Genomic DNA, 12,758 nt, shown 5'->3' on the forward strand with positions numbered 1-12,758 from the left:
TAAATCTGAGATCCCAAGGAGATGCTAATGGGAAGTAGGCCGTTGGATGCAGGGATGTGGGACTTGGGCCCAAGATATGATAATAGAAGTCATCGGGGTAGTGTTTATAGGTCTTTGGTTTTATGAAATATCCCTGAGACAAAGAAACCAGAGCCAAAGAGGAGCTGTCACTTGGAGGCGGGGCAGTGACTGGCATGTGCAGCAGCTTAGGATCTGGTACACAGTAGGGGGTCAACGAATCTTCGTTGTAGAGTCAATCAGCGCAGGTTGCTGTCACTCACAAGGTTTCTTGAACAGCTTGTTTCTGAAGTGAGAGTTATGGGGATCACAAGCTTGAGAAAAAGAAGACAGATTTTTTTTGTTCATCTTGGTGCATTAAAGTTGTTTTGTGAAGTGGGGTGTGGCTATGTTAATAGGCGTCTGGGATCGTCAAACCGAGGCTGGAGAGTCTGGCCCAGAGACCCTGTTGTCCAGTGTGAACAGCGGGCAGAGCGTTCCCATATCCAGATGCCTATCTCCCCGCTTTGCTGCTGGGAGAACAAAGCACATCGAAGCGGGGGGACCCAGAGTGCCCTTGGCTCTTTGATATGCCAGCTTGCCTGCAGCGATCTTTCCGCGCACGCGCCCTGCCCTGCTTCCCGACACCTTTCCTAGCTGTCAGACTGGCCTCATTGCCGGGGTTGCACGGCCGCTCAGTGCTCGCACCGAACCCTCACCACACCCCATCAGGCAGGTACCGTTTCCCCATATTCCACAAGAGTGAGGCTCAGAGAAGCCACATAAGCAGCTCCAAATCACACAGCTAATATGTCTCTGAGCTGGATTTTGACTTAAAACCAAGACTGGTACCAAAACCTTGATGCCTTTTCCAGATAAAACCCCGAGGCTCCCAGGGGTTCCCGAGGAATGAGGGCAAATGGCTCTGCATGCGGTGACATACTGAATTCATGGTGCCACCGATGGTGTGGACACTGGTGATCCCCCCGGCCCCGCTGCTTCTATCCCCAGCTGGCCTCTTTCCTGCACTCCAGCGGGAGGCACCATGATCTTCCCCTGGATCTGGTTTCCAGGGCCCCATCTCCTTCCTCCAGGGAAGCGCCCAGCTACCTCTACCTCAACATTTTGGCCACACCTGAACTAAGAAGTGAATTAAGTGCTAGAGACCATGAAGGGCTGGAGGCGAGCCACCATCCCACCTTCCTCATGGACCTAGGGTAAACTGAGGCCTTGAGCTCACTGGCCTGGCCTACTCGACACTCACCTCCTCTTTTGGCCTCCAGTGTCTTGGCCAGGCTTGTAGTTAAGGCCTTCCTCGGTTAATGGGGAAGTCCCTTTTTGGGAAGTCAGGAGAAGCCACAGTCATTAATAATGGAGACTGGGCACCAGAACAGGCCAAAAATCATAAAGAGCAGGGAGAGACTTCCTAGTCTATAAAAAGTACACCCCATCCAACCATCTATAGGACACAGACTCAGCACAAATAAAAACCCAGGATCACAGGAAATGGGTGACTATATTTTAATAAATCAAAGTCTGGAATCCGAAGCCTTAAACAATTCCTTAGAAAATTCCAGGAAAGACAGTCATTTGAGTGCAGATTCACTTATCCCCATGTATACTATTAGGCGTGCTGAGGTTCCGTGTTTGTAGAGGGGAAGAGAGCACAGCAGGGCAAGCTAAACTCCTAAGGTAAGACCAAGTTGAGGGTGGCGTGAATTAATGGGAACTTCTCGAATGAAACTCCATGTTGCTACAAAATGTTGTGTTCTGCTTTGCTGTCACAGTAACCTGAAATAGAGAAGACAGTCATTGAGGACAGAAAGCCGGCCCCCGTGTTCAGTATACACAGCGATGGCCTTAGGGCTTGGCTGTGTTCAAATTGTTCATTGTAAGGTCACAGCTAGAGGTGGCTGTGATTCAGTGGCACCCTCCAGGCTCTTCCTGAACTCTCTGGGGGCTAGAGAGGGGTGGAGAGCATAGGATCTGCTCTCTGAAAATCTGCCTTTGCCTTGTCTTAAACTTGCCTCACTGTATGTCGAAGGATCAGGGACACGTCCTCCTATTTCGGGAATTGGGGGCCAAATCAGCCTGGCCTCAGCAGCTGTGTGGGTGGCTTTATGGAATGTTCACCATGTCTGGTGTCACCAGGCCGTGCCACAGAGGGCTTCGGGTCACAGAACAACCTTGGTGTGCATCCAGCTCAGCTGCCTGTGGGAGACCTTGGGCAGCTGTGTGAGCTATCTTTGCCTATTTTTTCTCATCAGTAGAATGTGGATGATGAGAGTACGTCCCAAGGTGCTCTGAGGGCTGGGGGGTGGTAATGCAGGTAAATGGCAAGGCGTGGGGCCTGGCTGTGGTGAGATCCTTCCCCCGCCCTACATTTAGGCTGCGCCCAGGATGAAGCATCAAAAGCTTGCTTTTTTTAATGTTTTTGTTTTGGGTTCCTATCTGTTGTGTGTCGTGTGGGCCAGCTAGTTAGATGACCAACAGAAAAGTTCAGTTTTGCTCTTTTTCTGCATTTTAGCAGTACCTATTTGGACTTTGAAACTCGGTTTCCTGTGGGAGTGAGGGAGTGCCGTTTCAAAACAGACTGCGCACTTTCCTCCAGAACGTTATTGGTTTTTAAATCAAGATCTGACAAAGGTAACATCTATAAAAAGATTCAATGATTGTTCCAGGGAATCTCAAAAAATGTAAGTGAGGAAGTCCAGTGAGGCAATTTCACAGTAATTTAGTTCCGTGTGAGAAAAAAGAGCATTTGTTGAAATGGTTCTATTTTGAACTTCGCTATGGTGATGTCTCTCTTTCACTTTTTACAAAGCCAAAGGCCACGTTAGCTGCCCGGCCCTTCACTGGCATCACCGAATCTCTGGACAATGTGAATTCAGTCAAATGGGTTTTGGGGGCAGCGGAGTCAGGGATAATATCAAGTGGCCACAGGTCAGGGCTAGAGGAGCAGAAAAAAAGGAAGCGCCTCTCTTCCGCAGCTTTACCTCATTAAAAGTGCCCGGCTTTCCCCCCACTCTTTCTGAAACAGTACGATGAAAAATCTGGTCAAGAAGGACCAAGATGGGACCCCTGGGTGGCTCAGTCAGTTAAGCGTCTGCCTTCGGCTCAGGTCATGATCCTGGGGTCCTGGGATCGAGTCCCACATCGGGCTCCCTGATCAGCAGGAAGTCTGCTTCTTCCTCTACCTTGCCACCCCCCCGCCCCCGCTCATGCTCTCTCTCTCTCACTCTCAAATAAATAAAACCTTAGAAAATTTTAAAAGAAGGAGCAAGCTAGGTCCCATGGGGCTTCTCAGACTCCCTGTTTTCTCCTGCATGCAGGCCCAAATGCACTGCCGCTGACCCCACAGGAAAAGTCAGCCGCACCCTGCTCCCCACCGCCCACTCACCGTTGTGGACGATCAGCCTATACTGTCTGGCCAGGCAGAGCTCCTCCTGCCTCTGCCGCACGATCTTCTGCACTTGTGGGGGAAGGCCGTTGGGGTCGCGGGAAAACACGAAGGAGTAGCTGTCAGCACAGGTGCCGTCCAGGTTCAGGAGGCGGCAGGAGTACTGCACGGCGTAGGTGTCGTAGTCCGTGTCCACGATCCAGTGGTCATCGTCTGAAAGCCAGAAAGCCACAGATCCAGTGCCTCTCCCCGGGCAGGCTCAGGGGCCAGGGGAATACCCCACCTCGAGAAACCAGTGCCTTTCTGAAACTGGTTTCATTTCTTTAGGACGCAGGAGGCTACAGAGAATTCTGAAGGCTTTTACCAAATTGGGAGGACATAGAAAAGAACCCTGGGGTCAGGAGGGTGGGGCGGCTCGTTCACTTAAATGATCATCTCTGGGGCACCTAGGTGGCTTAGTGGGTTAAGCCTCTGCCTTCAGCTCGGGTCATGATCCCACGGTCCTGGGATTGAGCCCTGCATCAGGCGCTCTGCTCAGTGAGGAGCCTGCTTCCTCCTCTGTCTGCCTCTCTGCCTACCTGTGATCTGTCAAATAAATAAATTTTTTAAAAAATCATCATCTCTAACCCTGACCATAAATATTCTATATCTGTCCAAAGAACAACTGAGAATGTGAGCCCACTGAAACGATAAAACAGACCTTCCTACTCCCGTCTTCCCCATCTAGTCTCCAACAACATGTCAGCTTTTGTGGCTGACGTCTGATGGCTGCCAGCTTCTGTCTCGCTGCCCTCCTGCCCCTCCATCCGCAGGAGGATGCTTCACAGCTACCCTGCTCCAGCCCAATTCTGCTTGGTGACCTCCCTCCCTTCTCTGCGCTGGCAAAAGAGAGTGGTTTTTGTGTCGAGGGTACAAGAGGCCCGCCCTCCGACACCTCGGTCTTTCTCAGAGCTTGTACTTTTCGGATCTCCCCAGGTAGAGGCAGAGCTGAGCCCCCGAAGAATTCAGGTTCCATTCATTCCTGAGGTCACAGCTAGATGTGGCTGTGAGACGGGAAGAAGTGTACGCAGAGGTGGTATAAGCATCAGCAAAGGCAGGATGAGAAAGAGCGTTAATAAGAACGTACGCTGGAGAAGCAGCAATGCTCAAGTGTATCCAGACACCTGAGACGTGGTGAAAAGTGGCACATCTCTACTTAATTTAACGTTCTCATTGACACAGAACCACGGCGGGGACTTTCTGAGCTCTTAGTTATGTATCTGTCACCGTGTAGACAGATTCCGTGTTTTCTCAATTATCCCTCACACCTACCCAGAAGTGCGCGCTGTTATTTCTCTTTTACCGGTGGGGAAACCGAGGCACAGAGAAAGTAAGTAAGTTACTCAAGAGCACAAAGAGCAGGACAGAACCGGAGCCCACATGCCTAAAGTCTCCATTACACTGTCTCCAGGCAGTAGGTAAGTTGGGGCAAGAGGGGACAAGACAAAAGAAACAAATGTCTCTATGCTTCTGTCTCACACCCAGGCCATGAGGCAGGAGATGGTCTCTGCTCTATGTTGGTTCCACGTGGGAGGAATGCAGAGGGACCTGGGTCCCCCAGCATCCAAGACCATAAGGGAAGCCTCTCTTGCCCACCTTAAGTCACTTCTTGGCTCTGAGAACCCCTGGAGTGCCAGCCGAGGAGGGGCTGGGCCCGAACTCAGACCTGCGGGACAGCTGCCCAGGAGTTGGTCCTGGAGCCCCCCCATTTGGCTCCCTCCAGGCTCCCCAGGAGGAAGAATGAGCTACCACTATACCTCCCAGGCTTTCCCACAGGAGAGTGTCAGGGCCAGAGCTGCGGGGGGGGGAGGTGCCCTGACACACGACCGCTCTGTTATTCATCGGATGGGCCAGGAACAGAAGCCATGGGGCCGCCTGCGGGCCTCACCCTAACCACAGATCCCCCTCACAGGCTCCTGAGCCTCTGAGCCATCTTCCTCCTCAGCAAATGAAGTCATTTCTTTCTTGGTGGTGGGGCTCAATGCGTCGGCCGGGGGCGCCCCAGCAGCCTGCCCCTCAGACACACATGCACTCTTCTTTGAAATGTTACCCGATTCATGATGGAGGCAGCTATTAGCTCAGCCAATGGGCAGCTTAATTTCCTTTTTCCAAGATTGTTGCCAGGAGTGAATTCTGACCTAAGAACTAAGTAACTTTTAATGCTTGGTTTTAAGAACAAGGACTACTGTTCTTCCCTTTAAAAGAAAGGCCAAAGTTTGGTTTGGTTTATCTCCAGGCTCTTTTTGGCTAAATAGTTCAAAGACAACGAAGAAATCAAATCTTAACGATCTTTACTAGACTCTCTCTCCTGGGATGGGAGATGAGCTGCCTGAGAGCCCCGGGAAAGAATGAACTTGGTCCTCCCAACCCCAGATTCTTTGGATTGAATTATCTAGAGCAGCTTCTTAAGCTTCATTGTGCAGAAGGAGCATTCCTAAGGACCACAGGAAACCTACAGACTCTGGGGCTCTACCCCCAAGACTTTCCGCTTCAGTAAGTCTGGGTTTGGGCTCACAAATCTACACTTTTCACAAGCAACCAGCTGAACTATCTAGAAGTAGGTGGTCCAGGGACCCCGGCTTCGAGAAACTGCGGTAGGCAAGCAGGCCCATGTTATTTAGCCTGCAAAGGTCTCTTTACCAGCAGAGGGACAGGCTTTATCCAGAAAACAAAGGACGGTCTTTGTCCAGGTCTTTCAGGAGAGGCCCAAAACAATGATGATCAAAGCTGATATTTTCTGAACACTTATTATGCATCAACCTAAGCGTTTTTCATGCATTACCTTAAGGTGTCCTCCCAACAATCTTAGGAAACAGGGGCTATTCTCTTTCTCCATTCCACACATCAGGAAGTCAAAGTTCAGAGAGGCTAGTCAGTGATGAAACCTGTGTTCAACCAAGACCGGTTGACGGCGGCACTCCATAACCCCCGAGACGTCCTGCTTGCTGCTGGTAGAGCAGGGGCAGAAGGAGGCCAGTACAGAACGTGCCCCAGGCTGGGGCAGCAAGCCAGGTCTGAGTCTGCCGACACTGAAATTTAATATTCCACTGCGGAAATCTATTACACTTAATTTTCAAATGATATGACTTAGGGATTTAGATTAAGGGAGCATTTGTGCCCAAGTTATTTTCTCGGCTAAAGCGTACCTCATTTTAAACACACCTGTTTGGTGAAAGGCAGCACATGTAGAAGGTGAGAGACCGGCAATGCAGGCCACTCTCTGAGGCCTCAGGCCCTCCGAACCAAGTCAGGGTTTAATGCCAGACCAAGGTCAAGGAAGAAAAAAATCGGCGCAAGGAGAGAAAGCAGGAGTTTGTAGAAGCTCCACACACACCCCCCCAAAGCATGGAAAACACAGAAAGTTTGAAGCATCAAATCATACACTTTGTGGGCTACTTAGAAAACAGAGGGACAGCCCATGCCCTTTCTCATGCCTTGGGCAAAGAGATGTCACACAGGGCCACTAAGTAGCCACGTGGCCCTGGGCCAGTCACTTGGCTAATAGAGACCTCAGTTTCTTCATTTGGAAAATGAGAGGCTTAAACGCCCGGTGTCTGTGGGACTTCTCATCCTGTGCCCAGAAGATAAAATGTGATTTTTACCCAAAGCCCGGATACTATACACTTACAGAGGAAATATGTCTCAGACCCCACTCTGACTCTCTACAGGTTACCTCACTGCATCCACCTAAGGCAGCAACATGAGGCAGGCACGACGATCACCTCCTCTGCAGAGGGGGAGACTGAGGCACAGAGAGGACAAAGAACATCCGAGTTCTCACAGGTGGCGGGTGGAGTTAGGACCTGCACTCGGGCTGTCTGACTTGAGACCCGCGTGCTCGGCCACGCACAGCCCTGCTGCTTTCTGAAAGGGGACCTCGCGAGGAATTAAGTTCTGAGCCTTCCCTGTTGTAGTCGCCCCACTGAATATCTGCAGCCATCACTTTCCAGATTTCAATAGTTCGGGGTTTTTTTTTTTTCCTCCAAATGAAATCCTGGATTGAATCTCCATCTACCAGAGCATCCATGCTCTTACCTCTGGTAAAGTTCCAATCTGGTTTGGTAGGAAGAGGAGGAGAAAACAGGCAAACTTCACCCCCTCATTGGGACAACTTCCCACCTTCCCAAATGCACTACCCACGGAACTCTAGTCCTCTCAGGAGTGCATCTTAAAAATGCAAGAGAATTATGGGTTTACATTGACTAAAAGTAAATACTCTTGTATCCCCAGTATTGATTTTTTTAGTTCATTATCAGAAAAGTGTACCTTTCACACACTAAACGCATAATTCTAGCAAGTTTTGCTACATTATTTGAAACAATTTTTACTTCTTACCTGGGTGTCGGAACCCCTGGCTTTTGACACTGGCTCCCACAAACTTGTATGACCATGGGCAGATCACTACTTTCTCTTGGTCTCAGTTTACTCCTCTGTATATTGAAGCCCCTTTGTAGGGTTAACTCTCTATCTCTAAGATCCCATGATATGTCCCCCCTGGCCTACCTTATTCTCTAGGTACCAAAGAGATTCCAGATTTGAAACTTAAGAGAAATGGAATGAATGTAGAAAGGGTTCTTAGGATCAGCCCAAATTATAGGATGCCTTTCTGAGCATCTTCAACACCCTGTTCCCCATCTGAGTTTCAGTGCTTAGAAGAAGGGAAGAGGTCAGTATCACCCAGAACGCTATACCTGGCTCAGTATCTCAGCATCTGCAGGTAGGGCACCCAGGTTTGACCCAGGGCCAAACCTATGCAGAATGCTCCCTACATCCTTGAATGAGGGTCTCCCAGCCTCTGCTGGGGATCCCGGAGTAATCAAGCTGTCCCAGGGATTCAATCCAATGAAATGGAGGAAATACAAAACCAGGCAGAGGGGTGATGTGGGATGGGTCTTGGGGAGGTGCGACATCTGAGCATGAAGACACACCTTCGCACAGTGGCTGGACATGAAAAGGGCAGAAGGAGGTCACTGACAAGCCCAAAATTCCTTCTGAGTGTGGGCCAGGTGTTTGGAGCTGAAGTTGAAAGGTGGGCCGGGAGGGGAGGGCCTCACTAGTCCCAGTCTCTCACCTCCCTGACCTCAGGCCCTGCTGAGGGTTCCTGCCACGTACAGACCATTTTTTTCCAAGCTGCCACTGGAGAAGAATCCCAGCAATTTGGTCAGGTATGACCCTCATCCCCAGAGACGGTTCCATTGAACGGACTACTCACTTCCTTTCTGGAGAAAGGACGCCACGCCCCAATACTTCATCTTGAACTTAGCAGGGTCCTCTGTGTCTGTGAAGGTGCCCACCATGTCTGCGCACACGTCCCAGTTACTGCAAAAGCCAAGGAGATCCTAAGCCGGGCCTGCAAAGGGCTTCCTCCCTCCACCCCACCCTGAAGGCTCCCTCGCTCCCCAGTCCGGGTTTCGTGCTCAGCCGGGGGTTGGGGGAGAGGGGGGCTCTGACTTCAAAAGACGGACTCGGCCCTTGGCCGTGGCGCTCATCTGGCCATTCTCATCCACGGAGAACTGGGCGACGATGTTGTCCTGCAGAAAGAGGCCCTCGGGGTCCTTCTTGGCCATGGCGTACCAGGTCCCCGCAAACTGCGAAAGAGGTGAGCGCAGGGTTTGGAGGCACGGCATGCACGCCCGGCCGCCGGGAAGGGAGAACGCGGGGGACCGGGGACCGCGGCCACCGGGCCGCCCGGCCGATACCTACGCGAGCCTTGTCGAAGTTCTCCTTGACTCGGAAGCTGCTCACCCGGCAGTCGCGCTCCGCCCGGGCGCTGCCCAGCACCGCCAGCAGCACGAGAGCCCACACCCACGCCATCGTGCCCGGAGTCCTTCCTGCGGGGACCGCGCGCCATGAGCGCCTGGCCGCGGCCCCCGACCCTGTCCGCCCGCGCCCCCACCCCGGACCCGGACCCCGGCACGGCCCCGACCCCGGCCCCCGGCCCTCTGGCCGCCGCTCACCGCCCGGAGCTGCGCGTGGAGCCAGGGAAGCAAGGGCGCCGCCGGGGGCCGCCGGGCCGCTTTATAGCCGGGGCGGGAGGGGGTCGCGCTTTCGTAACGGCCGGGGTGAAAGACCGAGGGGAGGCGCCGGGTCGGCCGGCCAGCACTTGCATAACGCGCCCTGACTCACTGCCGCCCGGGCGCGGGGAGGGTCCCCTTGGGCGCGAGCCGCACCTCCAGGGCCGCCGAGGGCGGTGCAGGGGCCGCGCGGGGTGGCCTCGGCCGAGCCCAGCTCCCCACGGCGCCGAGCCGCGGGAACAAGCCCTGGCCTGGTCGCCGGGTACCCGTGCCAGCGGCCGCCAGCTGCGGCCTCGGGTGGCCTCGGGGGCCCCCGGCGGCTCTGGCGGGAGGCGCGAGTCGACCTGGCGCGCGCACCGCGGCCTCCCAGAGAGTCGGGCCCGGTGATGCCGCCGGGTGCCTTAGCGCCCGCGCCCCGGCCCTGCCAGTCGCCTCCCTGCCCTCTGAGCGCCGGTCGTGCAGGGGGTCGGGAATATTTCGGCCAAGTCGTTTTTCATTTCATAAAGGATGCATTTTACTCTTTCAGGAGAGTTGTGGTGCCTTCTGGGTCAATATTTTTCTTTAGTTTCAACATCTTTAGAAGCATTGAAACCTTCCCTGTTAAATATTCTCCAGAAGCGCACCTGGGTCAGGGCAGGAAATGCTTTAGCAGCCTCGGTGGTCGCCTCCTTGCTGTGTGGCACTTCGCTCAAACCACTTGCAAGCGCCCTGACCAATTGTTTATGGTTTGCAAGGCCCTAGTGGAGTTTGTTTTGTTTTCAAAACAGCTAAGGTGAGTTCGCCTGAGGAGCGGACAAAGCGGCGAAGTGAACAAAATTCTGTAGGCAACGGTCAATTGAGTCAAAACTATGCGAGGGGTTATTTTGCCTGCTTGATGGCACAATTTACTGAGTGTCAGGATTGCAGGTCCTCTAATGGATCCAAAAAGTCACAAGGTGCAGCTTTTGGCTGAATGACAGACGGTAGTCTAGCAGAGAAACAGGCGCCTTCCTCTAACTCTTTGGACATCTACCTGCCTGGTTCTCTGCTTCCACTTACCACCTTCCCCTCCGTTCCTGCTTCTCAGTTGAGTGGTTAGGGGTTCCCCGGAATGCCAAGGATGGCGCATTTAACTCCTTCCTGCCCCGTTTCTGGCCAACCAGCTGACTCCTTAGGCCAGTTTTATCCCAGGATGTATAATCCCAAATACCTCCCTAGGGACAACACGTGGGGATACACCATGGTCACGTGGGTGTGCTCTCTGTGGGAAGGGACCGTGGGGCATCTTTCTCCGGTCCAGTGCTTGGATCCCCTCCCCCACATCCCACAGTCCAGAAGGTCTTCCAGCTTCTCCTCCAACACACTCAGTGATGGAGGGAGAGCCTGATTGCCTTTGGACAGTTATGACTGCCAGGAAATTCTCCCAATAGCCCCCTCCCTTTCATCTGTTTCTTCTAGAACATATTCAGGTGGCCTTTGCACATGCTACAGAAATGTTGACGGAATAGAGGGAATTTCAGTGCATTGTTGTATTGATTGTTTTTGCAACATGTTTTTTCATTTACGTGTTAGATGTGTAAGAGGGGCTGTAACTGCTCCTCCTTCTCTCTTTTAATGATAAATCGTGAACCTTGGTGTCCTAGATGCCAGCAAAGAAAAACAGTTTATTTTGGCATTCTCTCTTGAATTTCTTCATGATTACAAATAGGTGAGTACAGGTCAACTGATGTTTTTGGCTTCAGTGCTTTGAAATTTGTCCTCATAAAATATTTTTTCATGTGCTTGTATATGTACAATATAAACAGAATCTCCATGCAATAGAATTAAGGACATTCAATTCATACTTTTTGTACTTTCCAAATTTTCCTGCAGTGAAACTGTTTAATCAGAAAACAAAACAAATATTCTTATCGCAAACATTTTTCTTTTTCTAATGATGAGATTTTGTTTTAAATGACATCTTAATGGATGTAAGTGTAATTGTATATAATATACACAAAGGTTCATTTTCTGCCATACTTCATGAACAGACTGAGATTCATTCATCTTGTTATCTGCCCCTCCTCCCAACTTTTCCATGAGATTTACCTTGACTTGCACTTATTAGATGCTCAACTAATAGATACGGACTTAATTTGTTTTACTGAAATTAATCACGTTAAGTTAAACTTCATATAATATTCATTTAAGAAGATTTGGTCAGAGGTCGTTGTTTCTAAAATATAATTTCTCAGGGGGTGCCTGGGTGGCTCAGTTGGTTAAGTATCTGCCTTCAGCTCAGGTCTTGATCCTGAGGTCCTGGGGTTGAGCCCCATGTTTGGCTCCCTGCTTCTCCCTCTCCCTCTGCCTCTCTCTCCACTCATACTCTCTCTCTCTCTCTCTCTCTCACATGCTCGCTCTCAAATAAATAAAAAATCTTAAAAAAATAAAATTTCTCGGAATTTAGCACTTGTAGCCGAGGTTGCTAGTTAGTCTTCCACCAAAAAATTTGCATTCCTCTTCCATGGGGTAGAGCTGTTGGGAAGATACTTCTCTGCCAGATGGAACCTCCCCACTTCCTGTAGCTCTATAAAGCCACATGTCTCAGTGTGGTGGATGGAATGAAGACAAAAGTGCTGTGTGTCCACTCTCAGACGGGACTTGTGAAAGTTTCCTGTCCAGTTAGCCTTGCTGTCCCTCTTGTCTCCTCTACCAGCTGGTGGAGCCTCCATCAGCCTGGGACCCCACCAGCTACTGACCTTCTGTGAATGAAAAATGAACTTCCATTGGATTAAGCTGCTGAGATTTGGGACGGGCGGGGGTGGGGGGGCACCTGTAATATATGTTACCATAATTAAAAGGAGAGCTGATGCAAGAACCTTATGTCCTCGGCCTCATAAAAATGAAGCATTTCAAACCAAGCTCCATTTTGTGCAAACTGACATTTACATCCACATCCTGACAGAGAGGCCAAGGAAAATGAAAAACAAGGAAATGGGGCAGCGTTTATCTTCTGACTACATTTAAACGATGCCAAAATAATTGGTGGGAAAATGAAAAGATTATTCGGCCAACTTTTTCAGGTACAAAGAGTCAAACTAATTTCTTCAATAAGGCTTCCTTCAGTGGTTACAAAGCATCAGACAGGTCATCAGTTTAGGGGGAAATCACATGGATCCCACCAAGTGAGTTATTTTGAGACACCGCATCACACCCAACAATCAGGTGTGCACAGAGATTGCTGGGAGCAGATGTGTGAGGTGAAAGAGCCCATTTGCACTTGGCTGCTGGGATAGGCCTGTAATCCCTACCTTTTGCGGGTGCCATTCCGTGATGAGTAACGGTAGGAA

The 12,758-nt window shown here is 51.1% G+C and overlaps 1 protein-coding gene across 2 annotated transcripts; it reads right to left on the minus strand.

Annotated features, from left to right (window-relative positions):
* Nucleotides 1–1,504: 1,504 nt before the first annotated feature.
* RBP4 (retinol binding protein 4) lies at nt 1,505–10,171 on the minus strand. 2 transcript variants are annotated; one of them, XM_044236632.1, is made up of 6 exons: nt 10,074–10,171; nt 9,140–9,267; nt 8,888–9,024; nt 8,649–8,755; nt 3,398–3,610; nt 1,505–1,788 (listed from the first exon to the last, which is right to left on the minus strand). In XM_044236632.1, exons 2-6 carry the CDS (start codon nt 9,248–9,250, stop codon nt 1,751–1,753), a joined length of 606 nt encoding a protein of 201 aa, XP_044092567.1. In that variant the 5' UTR covers nt 9,251–9,267; nt 10,074–10,171; the 3' UTR covers nt 1,505–1,750. The 2 variants fall into 2 exon arrangements, with proteins under 2 accessions (XP_044092567.1, XP_044092568.1); XM_044236633.1 differs by lacking the exon at nt 10,074–10,171 and adding an exon at nt 9,394–9,413.
* Between the last annotated feature and the right edge of the window lie 2,587 nt (nt 10,172–12,758).

The sequence above is a fragment of the Neovison vison genome, chromosome 2, assembly GCF_020171115.1.
Source record: "Neovison vison isolate M4711 chromosome 2, ASM_NN_V1, whole genome shotgun sequence".
NCBI lineage: Eukaryota > Metazoa > Chordata > Mammalia > Carnivora > Mustelidae > Neogale > Neogale vison.

Coding starts and splice junctions, on each gene's coding strand:
- RBP4 (XM_044236632.1), bottom strand. CDS start 9,250: ATGGCGTGGGTGTGGGCTCTCGTGCTGCTGGCGGTGCTGGGCAGCGCC. Junction 9,025..9,139: donor AGAACTTCGACAAGGCTCGC/GTAGGTATCGGC, acceptor CCTCTTTCGCAG/TTTGCGGGGACCTGGTACGC. Junction 3,611..8,648: donor GTCCTTTCTCCAGAAAGGAA/GTGAGTAGTCCG, acceptor TCTGGCTTTCAG/ACGATGACCACTGGATCGTG.